Source organism: Balaenoptera borealis, assembly GCF_965194805.1.
Source record: "Balaenoptera borealis genome assembly, chromosome: 21".
NCBI lineage: Eukaryota > Metazoa > Chordata > Mammalia > Artiodactyla > Balaenopteridae > Balaenoptera > Balaenoptera borealis.
This window is the reverse complement of record NC_138880.1, coordinates 23,483,074-23,504,491: the sequence shown is the minus strand read 5'-3', so window position 1 is coordinate 23,504,491 and position 21,418 is coordinate 23,483,074. Positions and strand designations below refer to the sequence as shown.

The 21,418-nt window shown below is 39.7% G+C and overlaps 2 protein-coding genes across 13 annotated transcripts in view; one reads left to right on the top strand and one right to left on the bottom strand.

Annotated features, from left to right (window-relative positions):
• Positions 1-21,418, bottom strand: part of SORBS2 (sorbin and SH3 domain containing 2) — a 230,452-nt gene that overhangs the window by 7,034 nt on the left and 202,000 nt on the right. For all 9 annotated transcript variants that reach the window (XM_082375164.1, XM_082375171.1, XM_082375165.1 and 6 more), the window contains one exon: positions 13,249-20,379. In XM_082375164.1, coding sequence (XP_082231290.1) covers positions 20,318-20,379 — 62 coding nt within the window. In that variant the 3' untranslated portion in view covers positions 13,249-20,317. The remainder of the gene's footprint in view (positions 1-13,248; positions 20,380-21,418) is intronic.
• The window catches only part of CFAP96 (cilia and flagella associated protein 96), a 157,354-nt gene that overhangs the window by 105,569 nt on the left and 30,367 nt on the right, over positions 1-21,418 (top strand). Inside the window, exon 7 of one of the 4 annotated variants that reach the window (XR_014239182.1) lies at positions 7,190-7,237. The exons of 2 other annotated variants lie outside the window; for them this stretch is intronic. The gene's annotated coding sequence lies outside the window, so the exon portion shown is untranslated. Of the gene's footprint in view, positions 1-7,189; positions 8,442-21,418 lie in introns of those variants that run through there. One more of the 4 variants, XR_014239183.1, reaches the window with a different exon arrangement.

The window sequence follows — 21,418 nt, the reverse complement described above, 5'->3', positions numbered from 1 at the left end:
ATGGACATTGTGGTACATGACTCTTTTTGAATTATGGTTTTCTCAGGGTGTATGCCCAGTAGTGGGATTGCTGGGTCGTATGGTAGTTCTATTTTTAGCTTTTTAAGGAACCTCTATACTGTTCTCCATAGTGGCTGTATCGATTTACATTCCCACCAACAGTGCAAGAGGGTTCCCTTTTCTCCACACCCTCTCTAGTATTTATTGTTTGTAGATTTTTTGATGATGGCCATTCTGACTGGTGTGAGGTGATACCCCATTGTAGTTTTGACTTGCATTTCTCTAATGATTAGTGATGTTGAGCATCCTTTCATGTGTTTGTTGGCAATCTGTATATCTTCTTTGGAGAAATGTCTATTTAGGTCTTCTGCCCATTTTTGGACTGGGTTGTTTGTTTTTTTGATATTGAGCTGCATGAGCTGCTTGTAAATTTTGGAGATGAATCCTTTGTCAATTGCTTCATTTGCAAATATTTTCTCCCATTCTGAGGGTTGTCTTTTCGTCTTGTTTATGTTTTCCTTTGCTGTGCAAAAGCTTTTAAATTTCATTAGGTCCCTATTCTTTTCTTTTTCAAAGTCAAAGTTTCTGCTCTCTTTACAGATATGACGTTTTTCTGTCTATAATGTAGCATCCATCCAGGCTGTTTTGCAGTTGTCAACAAAAAACCCTGTCTTCCCACTCCTCCTCCTTTCCAGAATCTCTTGAATGCTTTGATCTCCAGCTGCTTTTTCAGTGATTTTGGTTTCCAGAACTTTTACCTGTTCTGGATGAACATGTAATCCTTGAACTGCCTTGGCGATGACTTCCCATGGTGTCTGACACTGAAGACTAAAAATAGCAAGCTGAAGCCCAAAGCATTCTCCAAGGAAATAAGGTCGAATAACGTAACTGGATTATTCTTGGTTATCTTGCAGATATCCGTGTGACCAGACGTCTGCAAATGGCGGTGAGATCATTTCTAGTCGCCTTTTAATCTGTTGGCAGCTGGCTTCTGAAAGCTTCTTGAGAGTTTTTTCTTTTATTTCCCCAAGCCAAAGGCAGCCAGCAGTTTTGAAACTTTCCATACTGGATTATCATTTTGACTTTCACATGTAACTTTGTAAGGTTCCTTTTCCTTTCTTTCCTCATATCAGGCTTGTTTTGGGGGGGGAGGGGAAGGTAGCATTCTACTTTTTCACAGTGGTTGCTATGAAAGCATCTTCTCTTTTTATAGGTCCCTAACAAATAGTGACAGCTGAGAGACAAATATGGTGTGGTGTTTGCAGGAGGAGGATGGAAGGCGGCCAGCAATTAGCAGCCTCTGAGCACCAACGCTCTCAATGAGGCTTCTGAGAGGGGGTGCTGGCATCATGCTTCCACAGATTGCTTGCAATAATTTAAAAAGGGGCTTGCCTCATGCCTTCAACGGCAAATGTATTTCCAGAAATCAGCCAGGGTTGTATAACTTGATAGGATTGTAAAATGACATAATCTTTTCTTTTTCAAAGAAGCCTTTGCTTATGAACAGGAGCCAAATCTCCATATGGTCTATATCTATTTTTAGAACAGGGTTCTAGGACCTTCGGGTCAGAGGCTGGAGTGTCATCAACCAATAAAGGGAAGCCAGGAGTAGTTTCATTCATGTTCACCCTTTGTTTGGGGACCTTTAGTCCATTCTGCTGGTGTTGCCCTAGAGCAGGATGGTGTCGATTGGGCTGGAGTTTGGAAAAGCATTATGCAAAGAAAAGAGAAAATGAAGTTGTCTTTCTGTCTACTACTAATATCTCTGTGGGTATTTGGATTCTTCATTTCCTAATTACAGTATAAAAGAAGTGGTTACCTGGGATAAAACAGAAGGCCCTGAAACGATGCTTATTGCAAAGGAGGCCAAGTGGAAGGGGGATGAGCATCTAGTCTTCTGTCAAGGAAAACAGAGAGCGATGGGTGACGGCGGCGGTGGTGACAGTGAGGACCTCTTCTAATGCCCTTCACACGCGTATCCACTCATTCAGTGCCCGCCACAGCCCTAACGGGTAGGCCCTGTAATGACTGCAGTTTACAAGGGAACAGAGGGCATATGTAACTTGTCCAGGATACGCAGTAAATGGTGGAGCTGTGGTCTGAATCCAGGCAGCTTGGTTCAGAACCAGTGCTCAGAACCATGGCACTCTGTTGCTTCTATTGGGAGGCCTCGGTTCTCAAAACCTCAACTCATGTTCTCCATCTTTTAATTTGACCAACAGCACTTCTGGTTCGGGGGAGACTGCCCTGAAAAAACCTTTCCACCGATTTAGTGGGGAGAATGCCTTGCTTGCCTCTCTTTTTTTCCCTAAACATCCTCTAAGGGGACACTGTGTGTGTAAAATCCTGAAATGACTGTGGAGGAAACACATGAAACTTTGATGTGCTAAGAATGGTAAAAGATTTAATGTTAATTTTTTCCCCAACTCTGTACAGAGTACACAATGTGAGCTTCTCAGTTCAGTACCACTGTCTCCGGATTTTCTTGAACCCAGGAGTGCCTGGATTTGTGTTTTCTGGGGTCTAAATTATGTCAGAAACCATCCATAGGCACGTGGTATCAGGTCATCAGTGGAGAAAAATTCGAGTTCCTATTGGAGAGACTTCAATCCCACTGGAGAGACTTCAATCCCACTGGAGAGCTGAGATACATATATGTCAATAGAAAACTGATTAAGCAGGGTTTGTCCTTGGCTCAGGATGAAATTCAAATTCCTAGTCATCAAGGTCCCTACTTGCCTTTTCATCCTCTTGTCGATGATTCTGCAAATGTGATTCTCTCTGCCTTTAATCCCTTCTTGTCCTTCTTCGCTTCGGAACCTCTAGTGTCAATTTTCTCCTTTACTAGCTCAGATGATTATACAATACTTTAAATACTTATTTAAAAATAAACTGAAGAGCAAAATACTGGGAACAACATAAATTCCCATAGACAGGAGCCTACTTGAAACTGTTTGGGGCTGAACGGAGACTTCTTTTTATTTTATACTCATGTGATTATTTTGTAAAATTTGCATGTTATTTTTGAAAAGAAATCTAGCTAATTAAAAATGACAAGGCTTCAATTACTTTTAATGTTTATTGAGCATACCTGTTATGTGGCAAGGATATGAGGGAGGCCTTGGGAAGCTTCTCCCCGGGCAGTGAGGGACAGGTGAGATTTATAACGTATGAGAGATGATACACATACAGTGGCTTATAATACAGCCTGAAAATGCTCCATTGGCAGCAAGACTCACTTGTCATGGGAGCACAGAACAAGCAGTGGAGGGTGAGGAGGGGTGGGAGCATTAAAGAAAGGTTTACAGAGGAGATAATATTTTAGCTGAACTTTGAAGGATTTATTCACCCATTCAAAAAATATTGTTGAGTGCCTACTATATGCTAGACTCTATGACAGGCGCAGGGTGGACAGTGGGGGAAGAAAGGCCCAGGCCCACCGCCACTGTGGACACAGAGGATCGTGAGCTGGCAGAGGCCAGGAGTTGGCAAGAGGAGGCTGCCGTGGGCAGTGATCTGGGTGGCTGAAGGCAGTGTCGGGCTCAGATGTCAGCGGCAAGGGAAGCCGTCGTCTGCCAAGAGTCCAGTTGGGACCAGTTGTGCCGAGCGGCACAGATCCAGAGGCCAGCGTTGTCAGGCCACTACTGTGCTGAGGCCAGCAGAGGAGGACAGCTCCCCCTCCCACCAGTGCTAGTAGGACTCCTCAGGTTTCTGCTGTACCCAGATCAACGTGCGAAGGAAGAAGGAAGGGGAGAAGCAATCCGTTACTGAGTGTACTTTAAGCTTAATGAGTCTTTACCAAAATTAAGTTCTCTTAAACTGGAAACATCTGAGATATTAATTGCTAAATTTGAGCTAAAGTAAATTTTTACTGCCACCCAATGGGGTAAGAGTTCATAGGGGAAGTTTGGTTGGTTACACAGTATATGATCCAACTGGTACGAAATAGCTAAAATAGGCAAATGCATAGAAACAGAAAGTAGATTAGAGGTTACCAGGGACTCGGGGGAGGGGAGAGTGGGGAGTGACTGCTAATGGGTGAAGGTTTCATTGTTTTTTTATTTTATTTTTTTTATTTTTTAACATCTTTATTGGAGTATAATTGCTTTACAATGGTGTGTTATTTGCTGCTTTATAACAAAAGCAGCAACTTTGCGTCTCCCTCCCACCCTCCCTATCCCACCCCTCTAGGTGGTCACAAAGCACCGAGGTGATCTCCCTGTGCTATGCGGCAGCTTCCCACTAGCTATCTATTTTACATTTGGTAGTGTATATATGTCCATGCCACTCTCTCACTTCGTCCCAGCTGACCCATCCCCCTCCCTGTGTCCTCAAGTCCATTCTCTAGAGAAAACCATAATTCAAAAAGAGTCATGTACCAAAATGTTCATTGCAGCTCTATTTACAATAGCCAGGACATGGAAGCAACCTAAGTGTCCATCAATAGATGAATGGATAAAGAAGATGTGGCACATATATACAATGGAATATTACTCAGCCATAAAAAGAAACGAAATTGAGTTATTTGTAGTGAGGTGGATGGACCTAGAGTCTGTCATACAGAGTGAAGTAAGTCAGAAAGAGAAAAACAAATACCGTATGCTAACACATATATATGGAATCTAAGAAAAAAAAAAAAGGTCATGAAGAACCTAGGAGCAAGACGGGAATAAAGGTTTCATTTTGGAGTGACAAAAATGTTCTGGAATCAGACAGCGGTGATGGCTGCCGAACTTTGTGAATATACTAAAAACCACTCAATTGGACACTTAAAAGGGACACGGTATGTGAATTATGTCTCAATAAAAAAATACATGCAAAAGATTAGATCAGTTAAAGAACATAGGGCTTCCCTGGTGGCGCAGTGGTTGAGAATCTGCCTGCCAATGCAGGGGACACGGGTTCGAGCCCTGGTCTGGGAAGATCCCACATGCCATGGAGCAACTGGGCCCGTGAGCCACAATTACTGAGCCTGCGCGTCTGGAGCCTGTGCTCCGCAACAAGAGAGGCCGCGATGGTGAGAGGCCCGCGCACCGCGATGAAGAGTGGTCCCCACTTGCCGCAACTAGAGAAAGCCATCGCACAGAAACGAAGACTCAACACAGTCATTAATAAATAAATAAATAAATAAAAGCACGTGAATTTCTTTAAAAAAAAAAAAAAAAAGAACATAAGGAAGCTACGACTTTCTTTATACATCTGAGTAGTTATATGAGTAAAGTCCCCTCCAGATGATAATTGTTAATCAAACATTGATTTTCCAAACATCCTAGTCTGGTACCATGTTGGATAACAGTCTACATATAGCTTTTACATTATTTCTACCAAAAGAATAAACTTCAAGAAAACCCAAAAAACTCAACTACTAATCAGAATTCAACTCAACTACCACTTGGAGCAAAAAGTACTTAGATAACTATGCAAGAGTAAAGCAATCCACAAGGTGTATAAACTCAATGTGAAATGACACTTGTAAATTCAAAAACTTTTGGTTAAGTCAGTGTTTTATCTTTCTGATTTCTTTTATCCTTTGAAGATAAGAAATGACAAACATGTTCTAAATTAGAGTCCTTCTTACTGCTATTCAATGTACTGATTCAGAACAAATTTTTGAATTTTTAAAATTTTCCTTCTTTACTCTACGTCTATTGATACTGCTATCACAGAAAACTTGTATGTGGAAAATAAATTACCATCATTCTGCTTGAAGAGCAAGACTGGAAGTGGGCCATTTCTCATATTGTTTTTATCATTCCTGCAGTTGGCTTGGCTTGGAGCCTCATAGTTGTCATGGACCCCACCATTTCCTTCTATCCTTAATCCAATCATTGGCCAAGTCTTGCTTATTTTATTTTTGTAACCCCTCTCACGTGTATTCCACTGCTGCTGCCTTAATTTAGACTATCCTGGGGACTTCTCTCGTGGCGCAGTGGTTAAGAATGCTCCTACCAATGCAGGGGACACAGGTTCGAGCCCTGGTCCGGGAAGATCCCACAGGCCGCGGAGCAACTAAGCCCGTGCGCCACAACTACTGAGCCTGCGCTCTAGAGCCCGTGAGCCACGACTACTCAGCCCACACACCCACAACTACTGAAGCCCGCGCGCATAGAGCCTGTGCTCCGCAACAAGAGAAGCCACTGCAATGAGAAACCTGTGCACCGCAACGAAGAGTAGCCCCCGCTCGCCACAACTAGAGAAAGCCCGCATGCAGCAACGAAGACCCAACACAGCCAAAAAAAAAAAAAAAAATTTAGACTATCTTTTCCCCCACCTGGACCAGCATGGCTGCTGGCTTCTTGGCTTCCATCTTGCTCCCTCTAAAGCCTCCAGGGTCGTCTTCTTAAAGCTTTGTGCCACCCAGCTCACTTCCTACACACTCTTTTTTGAATTGTTCTATTTTATTTAATTTTTTATTGAAGTAGAGTTGATTTACAATGTGTGCCAACCTCTGCTGTACAGAAAAGTGACTCAGTTTTACACACACATATATTCTTTTTTTAATATTCTTTTCCATTATGGTTTATCCCAGGTGATTGGATATAGTTCCCTGTGCTGTACAGTAGGACCTTGTTGTTTATCCATCCTAAATGTAATAGTTTGCATGTACCATCCCCAAATTTCCATTCTATCCCTCTCCCTCCCCCCATCCCTTGGCAACCACAAGTCTGATCTCTATGTCTGTCCCATACACTCTTACACCACGCTTTCCTTGATTAAATCATCACTTTCTTCCATACCTCGGTTTATCTTCTTTACAAAGCTATATTATTTTCAACATTTCTTTCCTTTCTTAATTCTTCTTCTGTGTGAACTAGAGAGTTTACACCTTTAAATGCTTCTAAAATGAAGAAACAGTCTTTTCTTTTTTGAAGCTCCTTAATCATATACCATTCATTTTTCCTGTAGGGTGAGAGTTACCCCTGTCAGCTGCTTGGAACCCTTTCTGGAGCAAGGCGGTAGAGAAATAAACTACAGACATTGGTGTCTTGATTATTTATCTTGGTTTCCAGGAAATTTTATGCCCGTAGCAGGAAGACTGTGTGTGTGTGTAGCACAATTATTTCTCTCTGAAGAAACTCGAGTATGTAGAGAAATATCATATTATAAGTACACAGGACATTTTAGTTCTTATCTCTCAAATTTTGTCTATATTTTGCACTGGTTTCTAATTACCTTCATTAACTTTTAGCGTCCTCCAACTCTCAGTTCACCTTTTCCTGGTGTCTGTTTTATCTAGGTACGTACTTAGGCCGACTCTTTTTCTTAAATAACTTTATAATGGAGATACAGTTTAAAAATATTTAATTTTTTCCTTTCTTGAGTCAAAAACCTTTGCCACTTCTGCCCTCAGTATTCATTTACATATGATTTTTATAGGAGAAATGCCAAGAGAAAGACCATAAAATCATATAATATTATTAATATTATATGATTGAAAAACAGAAGGATATAAACTATTGTTTTTGCAAGCTATCTCTTGAGAAAGGCTTCCTACTTCCCATTATCAGATTAATAACTGAGCATAGATGCCTCTGTTCAGAGAGTTTTTTTAATAGTGCAGAGAGAGAGCGCGGCATATTTAGCGGAGTAGGTGTGGGGAGGGGCTGGGTATAGTGGAAGTAAAAGCAAAGCTGGGCCATATTCTGTCCTGGGAAATGGAGGAAAGATGGAGAAGGAGAGGAAGAATGAAGAGAGTCAGGTGTCTCTTGATTTCCCCCCCAGAGGCCTATGATTTCAGGTGAATTAACTTCAAGAGAGTCTGGCACATCAAAGTAAGCTGGGCGCAAAGCAGTGTGATCAGGCAGAGAGGGGGCCCTGGGGTTTAGTTTTGCCAAGCTACTGTCATTCTTTGTCCGATGGGGATGCAGAATTGAGAAGTGAGGAATCTACAGTAGCGCACATGATGGTAGGGTGAGGTGACCCCACAGCAGAGGCTGGAGGAAGGGCACGACAGATGTTCAGGAGTCTGCAGCCTGCAGAAGCTAACATGAGGCTGAGTCAGCCAGGAAGTGACCATCCTGAGCAAACCAAGGGCGATCAGGTCGCCAGTTACACCATCCTCAGATTTCAGCCCTGAAGGCCAGGAGACCCCCAGGGGACAAGGGACACAGCCCTGGAGACCAGAAGAGGTAGAGGACATCCTGCCCAAGACCCCAGGTCTTTCCCACTAACATGAGGACATTAAACCCTCCTTCTTCGCATTCATCTGGGAGCTGTCTTGGGAAGGAAGCATAGGAGGGGAGGCTGTTCAGAAGGGCTAAGCATTTTCATCCTGATGAGTGATTCTTTCCTAATATGAGTGCCTAAATCTTTGCAACAGATTGCACTCAAACAGGGTTAGACATTTGATTAATTTTACATATGTATTTACATAATACATAAATATATATTATGTTATAAATATATATACACAGATTATGTGTATGTATGTATGTATATATATATATATATATATATATATATATATATATATATATATATATATATATATTTCTATTAACCAGAAGGTGGCGATTTGAAAGCCACAGTAGTTAAGAAATTACATATTTTAGGCTTTTTTAACTTGGGTGTAAATTAAATCTTTGACTTCATTACAACTTTTTCCTTATATCAAAAGAAATATATCTTAATTATAAAAAGTTAAAAAAATAAAAGTAATCACTGAAGATATGGCCACAGTCAACATTTTTGTGAATATTTTTCTAGTCTTATTTCGGTGTCTATACAGTCATGTGTTAGGTTGAACCCTATGAAATGACTGGTATTTGACTGTTTTTGTCTCATAAAATTGTGATTTCATAGGACAAACCTAATACATTTGTTTTAGGTACACACACACCCCTCTATTATCTAGGCATATGTAAAAATATACATTCTTACACAAATGGGATCACATTGTTTTGTAGCATTTTTTCACTTAACAATTAATTGTGAACATGTTTATACATCATTAAATATTGTTCCATGAGGCTTTTTAAAATGATTACATGGTATTCTATAGTAAAAAGTGCCACAATTTAACAATTCCCCTATTGTTAGATATTTAGGTTTTTTATAATTATTTGATGTCAGAAATAACATCACAATCATATTTGTAGCTAAAAATTTGAACTCATTCATAATTTGTGGTGACTAAATATATATAGAATAAATCTATAGAAATAATAAAGATATATTAGAAATATATGTATTTATATTTATTATTATATATTATTAAATATATTATTAAATATATATATGTAGAATAAATACAGTGAAATGGCATTATTAGCAATGAATATATGGTACTTACAAGTTTTTGTTATGAATTGTCAAATTGTCATTGAAAAATTTTATCTAAATTGATAAAATGTAAATTTATTCCCACAAACATGATAAGGAAATGAACTTTTGCATGGTTGCCAATTTGCTAGATAAAAAATAATAACATTTTATTTTTGATTCCTGAGATTGAATAATTATTTATATGCTTAATAGTTCCATGTTTATTTTGTCTTTATCTTTTAAAAAAAACTGTCTCCTCCTGCCCTTTGTTTTGTGCTGTATGAATCTGCCCACAAAGGAGACTGAGCTCATTGTCTGGCCTCAAGTCACTAATTCCTGTTCCCTCCCCAAGGGCAGAATTTCTCTGCCCCAGAACCAATGTTTTTGAATTTCCATTTCTTTGAGATCCATATCCAGTTGCCACTCAGTCTGCTGGTATTTCAGGAAAACATTTCCCCTAAAGATTTCATGGACAGTTTAGAAATGGAAGGAACTTGATGATTCAATTGATTTTCTTCATTTTACCAATGAGGATATTGACCTTTTGGCCATTTCAGTAACTTTCAATGTCACAGATCACATGAGGAAAATTCAGGGCCCTATAATGGCGCTCTAGGCTTCTAGTCTGGTTGTATAATGTATCCATCACCCCCAGTCCCACTATGGTTTCTGCAGATAGACTAGATCTCTGTGTTGGAACCGTCAAAATAGCTCATGGCTGGTAGCACTTTATCCACATTTCCTGCTCTGTTCTTTTTCTATTTCTAGCTTCTAACTCTGTTTTTATGTCACTTCCTTCTTAAGAACAATTAGCTTATATGAAAAATTACAATACCTCCTGTTTTATATGGTACAATATATGCTTTAAAAATCTTATTAATTAAAAACAGTTTTTAACGCTCTATTCTGACTGTCCTCTTCAAACATCTAGACTCTAAAACTTGGTAGTGCAGCCAAGAGGAGCATTTACAAGTAAATCCAAATGTTTAAGGCTAATTAAATCAGTGAAAATGGTGACTTCAAAAGGAAAAGAAGGGCAGGGAACTAGCTTTTATTTAGTGCCAACTATGTGTTCAATTCTGCTTTTATATTTTTATCTCCTTTACTCCTCAAACATTATGTGATTTTTAAAATTGTATCCATTTGCAAGCTAACTGAAGTTGTCACCAGTTCAGGGCCACTTCCTTAGAAACCTGAGTCTGAATTTGAACAATATGCTTTTCATACTGTTTTACTGATTTGTGTTGGCAAAGCAAGGCATTCGTTCTATTATACTTTTTCTTTTGGTAAATTCTGAATTCCAGAGCGATCCTCAAATAATATGTCATTATCAACACCCACACACAGTCAAAAAGGAGGCTTAGCTACATTTGGATTTGAAGTTTACACTGTGGTCTTTGTTGTTTCTTTAAATCTTTTCTTGCCGGGAAAAATAGCTCCTGAGGTAGGAATATTATTCACGACCCCATTTAGAAAATAGGTCATTTCATCTATGCATCATCAGTGTTGAGAAGTATGCTGTGGTTTTCAATACAGCTGTCTAGCAATTTATCTTTAATAGTGAAAGAAATACCAAGCCCGTTAATCCCGGGGCAGATGTCTGCTAAGCATGTTGTCATATCATCTGACAACTGACCAAAGGCATAGCGGTGTGTGTTGAGGGATGTTGGGTGGATGGGAAGAGTAGATAGCACTAGCTCAGAGTTCATAAGCATTTTGAGATTCTTTCATTAGAAGAGAGAAGGAGAGAAAGAGAATGAGGGAGAGGGAGAGAAGATTATATGTTAGGGGCCTCATTACAAATACTTTGAACAAGTAGTACAGTGTTTTTCCTAGGGAGTAGGTCAAAGATCAGCTTGCTAATTCTAACTCATTTCTGTCTGCCAATAACTATCTTTCTTAGTGAAGAGTTGGGGAGAAAATGCCAGTAATTCTAGGCAGAAACCTACACTATCAGTAACTCTGATAAGCTATCTAACAACTGCTTTGTTTGTACAGGAGCAGCCTTTGAAGGGGGTATTCTTACTAAAAAAGTAAGCCTACAGATGGCCAACAGACACATGCAAAGATGCTCACCATCTTTGAATTAAACATCTTCTATCGATATTGAGTCACCAAAATGAGCTCAGTGGAATGATCAAAAAATGTCTTGCTGTGTCAGAGCTCTGTGTCTCAGGCCCCAGGGGTGCTTAGTTGAGAAGTCGGCAGCATTCAGTCAGGAATCTTCAAGCCAGGATGCCTTGAATGTGTGGCCTTGATATCCTATTCCTTGTATCAAAACTCATCTGCAGAAAAGCCCAGGGGTACTGGCTCAAATACAGGCTAGAGTTTTTTGAGCAACAAAAGTAAAAAAGTGCTACGGGTTGGCATTGCATTAGAGACCCAATAAAATCAATGTTTATGCCAATCTAATTCTGAGACCAATTTTAGTTGATATAGTTAAAGAATAGTGAGTGAGTTTTTAGAAAAGGTATGCTGATTCCTTGCCATTTTTTGTCCAAGGGAATTTTTCCAGGATAAGTATTATCTATAAATTCTTGAGCCTATACCTCATCATGACCTTATCAATACTTACACCCTTAGGAAAAACATTGATATTTCATGAGTATCCAGTCAACAACTTCTGATACCATTAGCTTTCATTTTCTACCTTTTTGTATTTTAACTGTCCGTATGTATCATAGTGCATATCTCTCTCTTTCTCTCTCTCTCTATATATATATCTAAATATCTATAGATAGATAGATAAATAGATACTTACTCACTGGCAAACAGAGTTGATTGAGTGTTTCAGTACTATCTTCTGTCCCTTGTGGGAAGAAAACTAGCAGCCTGCTGACACTTCCTTTGAAGGGTCTCTTGAGTGTGTATTTGAGATTACTTCTTGAAGAAGATCATTGAGAACATACGGTGAAACAAAGTAGATCAAATAGTCTGGTCTTGTGGAATTAGGTGCCAACTAGAAATCTCAAAGGAGCCTGAGAGCCCGAGGCATCATCTGAAGAGACATCGGTATCTGTGTCCTTTCTCTTTTTTGTCTCCTCAGCTCACCCTTTCCACGTTGTACAATTATAATTTAGAAATGTTCTGTGCTTCTCATTGAGGGTGTAGCCATCATGGAAGCAGCCTTTGCAAAACTTGGGAACCCAGGGTTTTGAAAGGTTAACAAGAGAATAATCCAGAAATCCCTGGAGCCTATGGAGACCTAAAAGTCTTTGAATATCTTCTCAATAGACCCCATACAGAGAGCTTCAGCCACTCAGATGAGTTCAGCCAATTTGTCAGAAGGAGGTGGTGCGTCAATACCTAGTCTTATCTTCTAAAGGTTCAGCAAAATGTTGTTTAATGACTCCGTAAAGTATTTTATTACTGAACTCACTGGAGGTACTGACTGGGCTCTGATTAATGTGCAGTCATGTAAAAGGCAATGGAGACAGTTAAGATCAGAGATAAGGACTCATCTCCCTATGAAGGATACTCCTGTAGACTCAGAGCCTCTGCTGTAGGATGGCCTGATGGTGAGTTTCCTAGTCTGTGCAAGTTTGTGTGTAATTAACAGCGAGTAAGAAGATCTTGGTAAAATTTTACCTGTCGGGAGCTAGAATTTTTTTCTGCATTACTGAATATACCACTGGTTATTTTTTATTGGGGTGTCTCTTTATGTGCATGAGTGTGTGCGTGTGTGCGTGTGTGTGTGTGTGTGTGGTATGTGTAGGGGAGAGGGTTCTCTTCTCTGTGAAGGCATAAGCTGAACTATTTAACAGTTATCCTCTGTTATATCTTGTTTTTATATGCAAATTTCAAATTGAGGATGGGGGTGGGAGGATGGGGAATTTCCGTGTTGTCACCCTCTGGGGCAAGATATTTTTTCTGTATTTATCACCCATCAACAACTGGGGAGAAGAGAAGGACTGTACTGTTTTCCTAGGGCTGCCATAACAACATACCACAGAATGAGTGACTTAAAGAAATTTGTTTTCTCACAGTGTCTGGAGGCCAGAAGTCCTAGATCAAGGTATCAGCAGGGTTGGTTTCTTCTGAAGGCCTCTCTCCGTGGCTTGTAGATGGCCATCTTCTCCCTGAGTCTTTACATGGTCTTCTCTCTGTGCTTATCTGTGTCCTAATCTCCTCTTCATGTGAGGACACCAGTCATATTGGATTAGAGCCCATCCAATGATCTTATTTTAACTTAATTACCTCTTTAAAGCCCCATCTCCAAACATAGTCACATTCTAAGGTACTGGGGGTTAGGACTTCCACATGAATTTGGGGAGATACAATTCAGCCCATAACAAGGACTAAGCTCCTCGTTTTGTATTTAAACACAGTCACTATTACTAAAAATGTTGACTAGAGATGAGAATATTCCCACCCTTTTATTCACCAGGAACATAGGTGTGACTCTCATATTGTAGATGGTGTGAATAATTAGAGGGGCACAGTTGGATGCCTCAAGGGAAGCCTAAGGAGGTGGCACTGTCACTTCTCACTCAGAGCTCAGGCTAGTCTTGTCATAAGTTCCCTACCGTCTGTGTGTCTTTGGGAAGGAGGTGAAGTCTCTCCTTACCATCCATGGGACCTCTGATCAGGTGACCGATTTCTGAACTTAATCTACCCTCCCATGCCCAGCCCTTGACTCCACCGTAGGAGAGATCAGCCTCTCTGCCCTGGATGGGCTTCAGTATCAGACTTAGATGCTTTCACAGAGGCCCCATTTTGCTCAAGGAGATTTTCCACAGTTTAATGTTTATCTGTAAGCACTTGTTTAGTTGGTACCTTGTCCAACCTCACCGACAGTCTTACTCCTGGCATCCCTGGCCTTTATGCACTAGATGCCAAGAGCACCTACATTTGTGACAACCAAAAATGTCTCCCTACATTGCCTTATGTCCACTAAGAGAGGGACAAAATCACCCTGGGTGAGAAGCACTGTGTTATACATTATGAAAATATTTTAGATCTAACTTTTCTGGAATGTATCTACTTTCAAAATAAATTATTATCTGTTCTCTCAGTTTTGATTCAACACTTGTACACTTAGCTAACTCCCAGGATGGTTTGGACGCTGTATCCAACTGCTCTGCAGTTTATACATTTCTCATTTTAATATCTCTCTTCCTTTAGCTACCCCTTAGCTATAAAAATGCCTAATGCATGTGATGGCTTATGGAAAGGAGATAATAAATACTATTTTCTTCTCTCTTTATCTTTTCTTCTCTTCCTCTACCAATTCCTCAGATTGCAACAGATTTTCTAGCTTAGTGGTAATTCTGTAGTTCTTGCCTCTTGGCTTTGTATTAATTGCATTTTCATGAATCCTGGAGATTGGCTTTGGCTTTTTCTCACTATTTTTATAAACCTTGGTAATGTTGAAATGACTTGAAACATGATTTATTCACTTTATCTCAGAGTCCTGTTCAATGTTAAATGTAGGTTGTAAAATAATATGTTCAGTATGATTCTACTTTTGTTCACATACTAAACACACACACACACACACACACACACACCCCACACTAATACACATGTGCAGAAAACACTCTGGAGGTATATGTTCCAAATGGTAATCTTTACCCTAAATGAGACTCTTAGTGATTACATGTTTTTTCTTTTTGCTCATTTATATTTTCTAATTTTTCTTACAATATACGTCTGTTGCTGGTATAATTAAAAAGACAAAAATGCTTTACAAAGTCATTCTCAAGCTTTCTGTATGATCAGTGCAAGATTTGACACTCATCCACGTGTGTTGTTAATGGTAACAAGAGTTTTGTTTGGAATGGCACTTATTTTTGGAAGACACCAGGACAACTGAGTCACCCGTTATATTTTAGGGAAAAGGGTGAAACAAGAAACCCCAAAGGAACAGGTGAAGATTCACTAGGCAGATTTCTGTCTTGTACTGAAAGTTTTTTGGGTCAAGATATATGTATGTGCATGAGCTCAGATGGAACTTTCCTGAGCTACGGAGGGGCTGAATTTAGCAGTGAGCTAAAGCTCTCAGTCACTTAGCGCATCATCCAGCAGAGAATGGCTAGTGTGTCCTGGGGATTTGTATACTGAAAAGAGGTCCAGTAAGCACATCATGTTCTTAGATCATGTTGGCCTTGCCTGTCTCCAAATGGCTCCACAATAGCAAGCATTTCCCAAAGCACCACCAGCTGCCAATGTGACTCATAGGCAACAGCCTCTAGGATCTTCATGAATCACAGCTCATGGGCAGGCTCCTGCTCCGCTGAGACATGTCAATAATTGAAATTATATCCTCACTGGTTACTGTGTACTTTTAGAAACCCAAATTAGCTTTCCTCAGGGAAACACTGTTGTGCTGGGCAAGGCATACACCTGTTTCTCATCATCTTGTGCACAGCTCGATACTGTTGCAAGTGCCTGGCCATTCATGATGGCAGAATTTGCGAGAGGGAAGTGGTGGAGAGGGAGGGAGGTGGATGGATGTAGTTGTTTGACTCGGAGTGCACAATCTGATCAAAAGTGTTTAGCACCGGGCTTGGCTGGCTTAGAAGGAAGAGTACAAGCTTGGTAGATAGATACCAGGTTTTGAATCCAATTTCCATCACATAGTTAGTAATAACATCTTAGAGCCTCAGCTTCCTCATCTATAAAATGGGCACAGAGCAGATTTCCTCTTAGATTTGTTGTGAGGGTAAAGACATGGAATACTCGTAAATAACACATATAGCAGACAGATATAGCAGACATTCAGTGTTCCTTTCCCTCTAGTCACTTTCTAGGTTTGTTGCTGACAATTGGAACAGATCAGGGGTTCACAGGTTTTTTTTTCTATAAAGGGACATATAGCAAGTGTTTTAGGTTTTGTGGGCCAGGAGGCAAGATTGAGGATATTATGTACATACATTACAGAGAGAAAACTACTTTCCACCCATTTTTAATTGATGAAATTCAAAATATAATAATAATAGGATAAAGTTTTTCTAATATAGACCGACCAGTGAAAAGAAAGGGATTCTTTTTCTGGGGAGACAGCATTTCACTTAATTGGGGCTCAAAGTTATCATCAAATTTATTGCCCATGTTCATCTGTACAAACCATTCTTAACTTGCAGACCAAGTAAAAGCAGGCAGCAGGCTGAATTTGGTCCACAGGCTGTAGTTTGCCAGTTCTTGGTGTAGTCCGTTTACTGCTAATGCCAGTCTCTGCTTGTGCTCTAAACCAATCATCCACGATGAGTAAATAATTTGAAATCATAATTGCTACACAAACAACTATTGGAGGGCTACAATCTGGAAAGGAAGATGAAATAATTCAACCTTTAAATACACAGGCTTTTAGACGCTGACCAAGTGCTTATTCTATTTGATTAATTTGTGGCTGCAATCTGGAAAACAGTGGGAAGAAATGATCAGGCCACACAAAGTGACCACCTACGCACAGAGATCAAGCAGTGGACCATCATGGAAATAGTTACTCAAACAGGTTCTTTCTGCTTCCTGTCAAATAAGAAATGGACGTGCCCGTTTGTAGTAATCCCTCTAAAGGGGGGATTAAAATTTGGCACATAAAATAATGAGGGTCCCTTCCTGCTGCCCTTCCGCTGACCTGGCTGGCCAGTTAGTGGACAGATGTGAGTCCACAGCAGATTGAGGCTGGTGAGTAGAGACGGTGCTTTACGGGGCTCGTTGTATTGGATTCACAACGATGGATCCTACTCCACCTACCAAGGTGGCCATCAGTGGCATAAATGAGATGCACTAAGGAATTTTTGGTGTGTATTGATGATCGTGCATTGACATAAAATCAAGTAAAACAGGTCACTAAGCATCAATTTTTGCAGCAGAAATAAATCCATTCTACCCAGAATCCTGGCATTCACAGTGAGGAAGCACAGCAGGAGGGTCGAACTGTGGCTGTAGCTGTTCTGGACCCTACAGCAGTGCCTGGCTGGCTGTGACAGAAGTCTAGGCAAAATGAAAAGCTGTTTAGGGATTCTGGAGCTCGGGGCTTTGACAAAGTTTCTGTTGCATCTCAGCAGACTCTACAGAGAAGCAGATGATAAATTCTCAGGTGGGACAAGGGAATCTAGATTTTGATGCATGTGGTTTTAAAATCCCAGATTTATATTTTTAGCGTGCTGAACACTTGGCAAGAGCTTCTCTTGAAGAGGGTAATGACAAGCAACCTCTGAGTACACCAACAGCATCCTTCATTTGATCAGATTCAGATTCACCTAGTTAAATTTCCCATAAATGTTCTCATGAAAACAGGGCCAAAATAATTATATGGGTCATGTTCTTCCTACAAAGGGAACATGTTTTTGTGGAAAGCTAATACATAGTGGAAACTATCCAGTGGAACAGAGGGGATCAGGGTGGGTATTAGGATGAAGCAACATGATAAGACATTGTTGATAACTGAATTGCCAACAGAGGAACGTACGTGTTTCTGAATACGTGAGTGATAGATGTGGAAGAGGGCTGAAGCACATAGAGCAGAAAGGACTACGCTTTATTAGAAAGGATCCAACTAGAAGAGCTAGTTACTTACTATCTATGTGAGATAAAGGAATGACACCCAATGGCAATACATAGTTTGAGATTCACTGAGAGCTTGTGAGTATTAACAGAGTCTGCCATGCCAATGGTGATAAAGCTTTTTAGGGCAACTGAAGAAAGGTGAATTTGGAAAGTGCTTACAACTTCTTGTAATTAACTTCTTCTTAGAAAAATAGCTATTTTTGAGGCAGAAATATTTTAAAATGTGTTGTTTTAGCTGAAGAGCAATGTTTAGCCAAGGAGTATTTAGCAAATGAGCTTTGGTGATGGTTTTAAAACATATTTCTTCTCTGAGCTGATGCAAATGCATCTTTTCTCCATTTGTGTGTCAAGAGAACACAGAGCAAATGCATTTCCTATGAGGTTTATCTAACAGATTGGGATAAAATACACAATTCATGTAAGGATAAATGTCAAGAAGAAAAACTGAAGTATACTTCCAAGCAAAATTTATTAGATGTCTATTCAAGAAAAACACAATGACCTTTGCTTGTAAGAATTCAAAGTCAATTACCTAAAAGCTAGGTATGAATATTTTTCCTTTTAAAATCAGATACAGAGAATAGAAACATTAATTTTTCTTAAATATGACAGGCAACAGATATTGAATTTTTTCTCATAAATGGCATCAAAGGTAATTATTCATTTATCAGCAAAGCTGCATGCAGTTGACCTAATTTCAAACCCAAAGCCTTTAAAATATAAAGCTGGCTGTGAACTTGACAGTAATCAAGGTAGTAATCAAGGCTACTCAAAGATGTTTCTTTACCTTCTTTCTAATGGAATTCCTCTCTAATCGGTATTTATATACATTTCAGTTTGGCTGCTAAGATGTTTTATGTTCATAAACTTTTGCAGAAGTACTGTCTTACAGAATTGCACTGTCAAGGCATAATGATGATTTGTGGGAGATGTAAAGGGTAATCTGTTGAAAGTGTTTTAGCTTAGTTTAAAGGAAGGATAAAGACCAAATTAGGAAATTCCCCTGTTTTCTCAACAACTAAATAGTCCATACAAAAAATGAGCAAACATATGTACAAAATTCTAGAGTCTACATGCATTGTGAAAAGATCAACCACTGTTCACAGAAGAAATGCCATAAAAAGTTTTGTCTATAAGATGCTCAAGATCCAAATATGAATAGTTCTTATGCAAAGTCATAAGAAATACAAAGCTAGTTCTCGGGGTATGTGTAATTCAGGCACTGTTAACCACATTAAATCTTTCAGGTCCCAATATCATCTTCAAGGTTTCTACTTCAGGGCAGAAAATTTAACCTGAATGATTTAACATTGCCTCTAAAAAGTGCCTCATGTATTCTGAGGAAATATTTTACACACACTAGGAAAATCAGGCTCAACATATTCCTGTCCTCAAATGTAGCCAGGATTCTGAGTTCCAGAGAAGAAAAATAATTATCATAGTAAAAATAATTGTACTGATCATAATCCTTGCTAAAACCAGCCTTAATACTTGTGATGCTTCTGAAGTACTCTATTTCTATAAAATAATATGTGAGATTCTTTTACATTTCCATAAAATGTACATATCTTATGGATTGTCTGTTCTCATACAATCTCAAATGTGTATGTGTACACGCAGTGAAATCTTACCTATGAATATTGCTTACAGATGCTTTCAAGTGTCTATGTTAGAATGATTCTTTGCACCTCTCACTAACACTGCTTTTATTTAACTTTTATCAGATAAATAAAACACTAAGAGCTCATTGTTCATGATGCTGATTATTACATTTTAATATAAAATAGCAATGCAACTTTACAACACAATAGTTTTCTGTAATCTAGCTAAACCTCTTGTATTCTCCTGATTATTACCAAAGGCTCTTATTCACTTATTGTTTGCACTTCTAAAAAGTACAAAAAAAAAAAAAATCCTGCAGGAGAAGACTCCTATTTGAAACTCACGTTCAATTCAACAAAATCACACTCATTCGAATTAACTTTCCTACTCTCGCTTTAGATTTTGTAATCACTGTGCATATTACAACATATAAGTGCAGGCAAACAATAGCTGAAGTACAGTTGTCATATCGTGTAAACCAGGACACTAGGCAAACTCGTGAAAGGAAAATATACTGCCAAGCTAAGAAGGTGAAAATGCAAACCCCAGCAAGTAGTAATAAACAATCTTCTGGTTGCCTGAGGGGAGAACATCTTTCAAAGTGGACAAGAGAGCCTCCTTGAGACACTTACTTTTTTGCCTCAACTACTCAACCCTTATTAAGTATAATGATTTTCTTTCTGATGCCGCATATTGACTTTTCAAAGTTTAGAGCGGACGGCAGGAATATGCACTTTCACACGGAAGCAAATCCTCCAATCTCCCCACTGCAGCGGCAGTTCCATTGCTGGTGGTTTGGTGGCAGATGGAGATGGTGATGGTGGGTGACTTCTATTGGAAACCAGAAGGCATAACAGCAGGAGGCCTGTGGAGATCTTTCAGGCAAGGTTATGCAGATGTGGTGCTGAAATGCAGCATAAATAATGGGGAGAGTGATTCACAGCCTCTTGACATAGTTCCCGGGAAAAGTACCAAAGAATTTGGTTCTTCTTGAGGTCCCTGAAAATAGAAGTGATAAATGAAAGAGGGGTAACAGCCATGAAATGTCAGTTCATATATGTGGGCTTGAAAACTCACTAAGAGAGCAAGCCCTCAGGGTTTGGAAAAGAGAGAAAACTCACTTGAAGAGATAGGAAGACAAAGTAAGCAGTTTTATCTGTATTGCCTGATGCCTCTGTTGCCCCTTGAGCTTAAATGCTGTGCTTCCATCACACTGGGCTGAACAGAAAAGCTCAGCCTCTCAGTCTGAGGGGAGAGACAGCCTTGCTGAGGAGGTGGGCTTTTAAGTACAATGACACTCAAGTCTGATGAGGCTCTGTCACCGAGGCTGCCAGACAGGAGTGAGGAGTGGAGTAGGAAGCGCATCTGGGAAGTGACATTTTCAAATACAATCTTCTCAATTAGGATACGGCTGGCCATGGGATAAGGCAGCCTGGAAAAGCACCACAGCAAGGCTTGGTTCTGTGAGCAGGAGGTCTGTCACAGCTCCTCAGCACGGTGTAACGTGAAGGCTTTATTGGGGATGCCATCACCATCCAGTTTTATTATCTCATGGAAGATCATGCTGAACGCCACAGCATTCATTTACAAATAGCGCTGCCAGGGTCCTTAATACGATATAGAAAATTTGAACTATTTACCAAGTCACTAAAGAAAAAACAGATAGACCACTACTAGTGGGCGGGGGTTCTATTACTGGGCATGTTTCTAATATGAGGAGTAAAACCAAATGCATAAACGGCCATCATTATGATCGCCTTTGGATTCGAATAACATGATTTCTTTGAAACTGTTTGGAAGAGCTAGTGCTTAGACTAAATTCTTCCTTATGATTTCCAGCTCACGTAGAGCGAACAGGGTCTCTACACTTCCCTTTTGCATTTACCCTCTGGAACTTACTGTCCTGGTTTGATGACTGATTTTCTTTATCCCTGTGTAGGTAAGCCATTTTACCGTCTTCTGAATGGGGGATTAATATAAACAGAGGCAGAGGCTTGTGGCCGCTAATGTGGCCTTTGCTCTTATATTTCCCCACTGT